A 4,824-nucleotide genomic window follows, 5' to 3' on the forward strand; every position below is an offset into this window, starting at 1 on the left:
GTGAATTCTTAAATCAGGGGCTATTTGTAGCCCATTTAAACTTAGAATATGTTTGTTTGAGTGTCTCTGAGTACGTTACAAGTTCATCTCAATTTGACATAAGCTTTTTGAAAATGGCTTTAATATTAAGTAGATTCATGAATGCATAAACTTTAATGGATAAAACATGATCTTTCTACAGAGGAGTTTCAACTGTAACTAAAAATGGATGCATTTCATCTTATTATCTGCAAGTTGTGAATAAATTTGTCACAGGTAGCCTGAGCTGTTTGAAATAATAAGAGTGACTTGTGAGATCAGTAAGCCTCTTCCAGAGTCTGGCTTAAGTGGTCTGTGAGCTGTACATAATAAAAACAGTGACACTTAGAAACATACACTGTTGAAAAGGCCTTGTCTAATTGAAATTTGAGAGCCTGGGCAAAGTAGATACGCAGAACCAAGTATTTATAAAGAAACTAAATGAACTGAAACCAAAGTTTTAATGGAAGATAAAGTGCATTAAAATCTGATCAGCCGAAGCTTCCGGCACAAAGAAGTGATCAACTCCACTTTTACCGTGTTACTAAAAACTGAACAGAAAACGTGAATTTTCATTTTGTGGATTCCTTCATTCTGAAGTTTTGGTTGACTGCCATTTTGAAGCAGAGAAAGAGCTTAGGAGCCCTTTGTGGAACATAATTATCATTGGCACTCCCCTAACACCACTGGGAGCCTTGACTCCGAGGGTGTCCCTCTGGCAGGCTGCCTTGGAGCCACAGGAACCTCAGGAGACCTCATCTTGAGCAGAGTAGTTAAGGCAGAGCAGACATTCCCAACGGGACATCCTGGAGCCAGAAGTTAGGAGGGACAAGGTTGCCAGGAACCTGAGAAGAAACAAGAAAATATGTCAGATGTGCTGCTTTTTTTTTTTTTAAATTCTGATTGCTTTCAGCAGAAACGTATGTAGATTGACTAGCAGAATTGTTTCTGCTTCAGTAAGGTGTTGATTTGTTTTGTCTTAAGGAAAATTTAAATTGCATCGCTTATGTTGTAAATGGCATAAACTTTCTATGCTTGGGAACTTTATATAAGGAGCAAATGCTCCCTTGAGAACTTTGTTACTATTCTGTCCATTTTTAACTTTTCTCTGTTCCTGGATGTGTTTGTCTTCCAACTGGTTTGTTATGAGAGATCTGATTAGAACAGCCATGCTCCAGTTCAAGCCTCCTCGCTGGGCCTGTTGTGATGCCTCCCATCACTTAGTTATTCAATTTCTATCCTGTTCCTTTATATGTGCTGTGTGGACGCCTACTGTGGAGAATGCAAGAAAGTGTCAAGGCAACATGACAAAATATACTGTTGTCACCACAGAGAAAGAGTAGTGAGTCTAAATTCCACGTAAGGTGAGGACCCTAATTCCTACTGCTAACAATATTGACATTTTCCAGGAGCACATTAGCAGCTATGGCTTTCATCTCCCCTCATTTCTTATTGGTGCTCTGAGAGATTCAAGTAAGAAGTCAGTTCATATACTGCTACTCTTGGGGTTTATTTCCAGTGTCTCCAGATCAGAATTTCCAATCTTACCTATCATTCAGGTAAATAAGCAGTGACCCCGATTCTAATGGCCTTTGAATTAATAATGAAGGTTACCAGTATGTGGTTTTTTGCTGCTCTTAAGATTTGTGGCAAGTTAAATTGTTCTCCTTTGAACATGGTACAGTATAAATTGCAATCATCCTTGGCAATTGCTATTTGTGTTGGTCATCATTAAAAGACAAACATGACTGCTGTGCAGTGGTCCAAGTAATAACAGCCCAGCACTAGTCATCTACTTGAAAGCTAAAACATTGTAAGTTCCAAGCCTTGTATCAATTTTTGTCTTTGTGTTTTTTCTGGGATTCAACACAGTTGTAAGTATCCAGTAGTTTTGAATTATGAATCAAGATGAGCATGATGATTATACAAATAAAATGGGATTAATTAGGTTTTAAAACTATTTCAGTGTCAATGCTAATTCAATTTCATTTAGAAAAAAAAATATAAAGATGTCCAGCCTTTTCTATAGTTTGTTTCTGGCCTCCCTCCTGTCGGTGATTTCTTTCCTAGCTATTAAAAGCAGACCAAATGTATTTTTTTCCCCTCTTTGTTTCCACTGCGAAGGTGGATCAAACACAACTCGCCACAAAAGTTTAGTGGATTCAATAAGGGAAAGAATAAGGCTGAGTGAAAGATAAGTTAGGAAGCACATTTTCAGTCCAGCACGGAGGCAGCTCCTGGAATAATTTTCAGCAAAGGAAAGGAGAGGGTGCATGGGAGGAGATTAGAGGCCCTCTATGCATGGAGCCTGGGACAGGCCATCATTCATCATCCCTGTGACAGCCCTCTTTCTCAAGAGAACCCTTTCCTCCCCACTCTTTACATTTCTATGAACCCCAGCATTTGTGGTGTGGGTTTTTTTGGTTTGGGTTTGTTTTGGATTTTTTGTTAATTCACAGGCTTCCAGGGTAGGTGTACACTGGAAAGGCCTTAGAGGCAGGAGATATAGAAATCTGACAAGAGTTACTTAATATTAATTTTCTGTTGCTCCCCCTCAACACACAATATTAAGGCAAAAACGATTTCATTTTCTCCTCAGTCAACTGAAACATATTCTCTTCTGTGATGCCAGCAACAAAATGTATTTTCCAAGTTTAATTAGCAAGTCAAGCAATAACACAAATGCTTCTGCAGAATTTTGCTGAAGGTTCTCTATCCTCAGTTGAATAACAAAGGTCTTCAAGAGCATGTGCTTCAGTTTTTGTCATTTGCAGAGAGCATCCATTTAAATCTTTTTCTGGCTTTCACAAGTAAGCTGACTGATAGCTGGTTTGTTCTCTATTTCAGGTCGTGGAGACTAATTTGGTTGCTTTTGACTGTCACTGGATCATTATAAATGAGGTAACTGTCAAGTGAACGTTGTTGTGAACCATGAATCCTGTTTTCAGGCTTACTGACAATATTCATGCTGATCTTGACTTTGCCAACAGGAAGCAGTAGCTACGACAAAGTTCAGGCATGCTGCGGGAGTGGATGGTGCTTAATAAAAATAGAATGACAAGTTCTTGGACTTCGCTGTTTTGTCTTGTCTATTTTTAAACAGCAGTCCTTCAATGAATAAATGGAAAGTAAAATGAAAAAAACCTTTTCCTTCTGAGTGTCTTGAGATTTCATATTTGACTTGAGCTGACTAGTTTTAGAGGATCTTTTTAAGGTCTTTTTTCATATGTGATCTTTTGTCATGGAGTGCTTGTGTTTAGTTTATATTTTAATGATTTTACTTAATAATAAAAATAATAATAACAAAATCCTATCTTTCCCTTTCCTTTAAGAATTCCCCTAGAACTCAGTCATGGTTGATACCCAAACCTATTGATGTTAGTGGGAGGCTTTTTGGTGGACTTCTGGATCGGGTCATGTATGAATGTTCATGAAGGGAAAAAAGGAAGAATGTTAAATTGAGATCCTGTTTTTAAACTGTGAAATAGGTTCTTCCATGAACGCTTGTCAGCTAAAATATGACAAGTCGATATGTGAAGTAGCTTTGCATATAAAACATTGAACAATGTGGTTGTTTTTAGATTTGATGGCATTCAGATTTTTCTTTTGTTTTATGAAAAGCAATTTAGCTCCAGAACGGCTGAATTCCTTGGGGACATAACTCTCCCGTAACATGTAGATCATGCAACACCTGTATATTCTCAGGATATAAAAGATTGCTCGGATATATTGCTTGTAAATTCCAGGCCTACTGTCTGGATTTACTGTGCACTTCTGTTTTCATACTTAACTACTAGATTTTCATTAGTACAGTGTGCTAATAATGAGGTAATTTAATCCAAAGCATTTTTTTCAAGGTTATAGTAAGGTATAATGTTGTTGCAGTGGGATTGTACTCTGGCCTACTCATTTAAACAAGTGGATTTTTAGCCAGTTTACCCTGGAGAAAATTATGCCTCAGAAGGTGCTGTGAAGACAACCCAGGTCCAGCAGAAATTATTGGTTTGGGCCCTGCGTTGCTCCTGACCAGTAATGTGTGTGTTTACCAGCACTGAATGAGGTGGGCCTCGCTGGTTAAGAACCCAGCTTTAAGCTACAGACAGTCATGAGAACAACATACGTGTTTTCTTTTTCCTGTCAGATTAAACTAGAATTCACTTGTAGCGAGTGGAATCTTGAAGTAGAGTGTTCATCTCTATGCTTCAGAGTTAACAGTTATTATTTTAAAAAGAGCATTAACTAAATCTAAAGCAGTCCACCATTAACCTCTGTATCAATAGATTAGACAACAATTTCTTAGGCAGGGCCCAGATATTGGCTTGCTGTTCAAGTTAAAGACACTGCCACTGGTTTTTCATTTTAAATGTTATTTGAATCAAAAGTTCAAAAGAAGGTGCTTGGTTTTAGCTGTGTCAGCTCCTCCACCCTCAAAAAGCAAAATAAAACTGAGGATCCATTCCTAATATACACACTTTCTCTTTGCTTTTTATTCAGAAATTAGTGTCTCTGTGGAAAAAATTCTGCTTTCTGAGCATTGTTATTTGCACATGGCAGCAGATTAAATGGCACAGCGATCAAAGTGGTTACCACTCTAAACTGCCTTCTCCACTCCAAAACTCTTCCTCTGGGCTGTGGTCCCAACAGCCAGGAAAACTGAATGATGTATGCAGAGAAACATACATGGTCTCTTCTTAGTTTTGTAGTCTTGTATGTGAAATGGGTGAAAGCCACAATTAAATTCATTCTGACAAACTGTGCTGTAAACCATAGTCATTAAAATCTCTGTGTCTTATTCAGTCATTCCTG

General features: G+C 38.0%; 1 protein-coding gene across 1 annotated transcript in view; it reads left to right on the forward strand.

The window, feature by feature from the left end:
- Positions 1-2,865: 2,865 nt before the first annotated feature.
- The window catches only part of LOC104082697 (glutamate receptor ionotropic, delta-2), a gene marked incomplete at both ends in the record, with an annotated part of 104,786 nt that continues 102,827 nt past the window's right edge, over positions 2,866-4,824 (forward strand). The window contains one exon of the mRNA XM_009585915.1: positions 2,866-2,919. Coding sequence (XP_009584210.1) covers positions 2,866-2,919 — 54 coding nt within the window. The remainder of the gene's footprint in view (positions 2,920-4,824) is intronic.

The sequence above is a fragment of the Fulmarus glacialis genome, unplaced genomic scaffold, assembly GCF_000690835.1.
Source record: "Fulmarus glacialis isolate BGI_N327 unplaced genomic scaffold, ASM69083v1 scaffold4669, whole genome shotgun sequence".
Lineage (NCBI taxonomy): Eukaryota > Metazoa > Chordata > Aves > Procellariiformes > Procellariidae > Fulmarus > Fulmarus glacialis.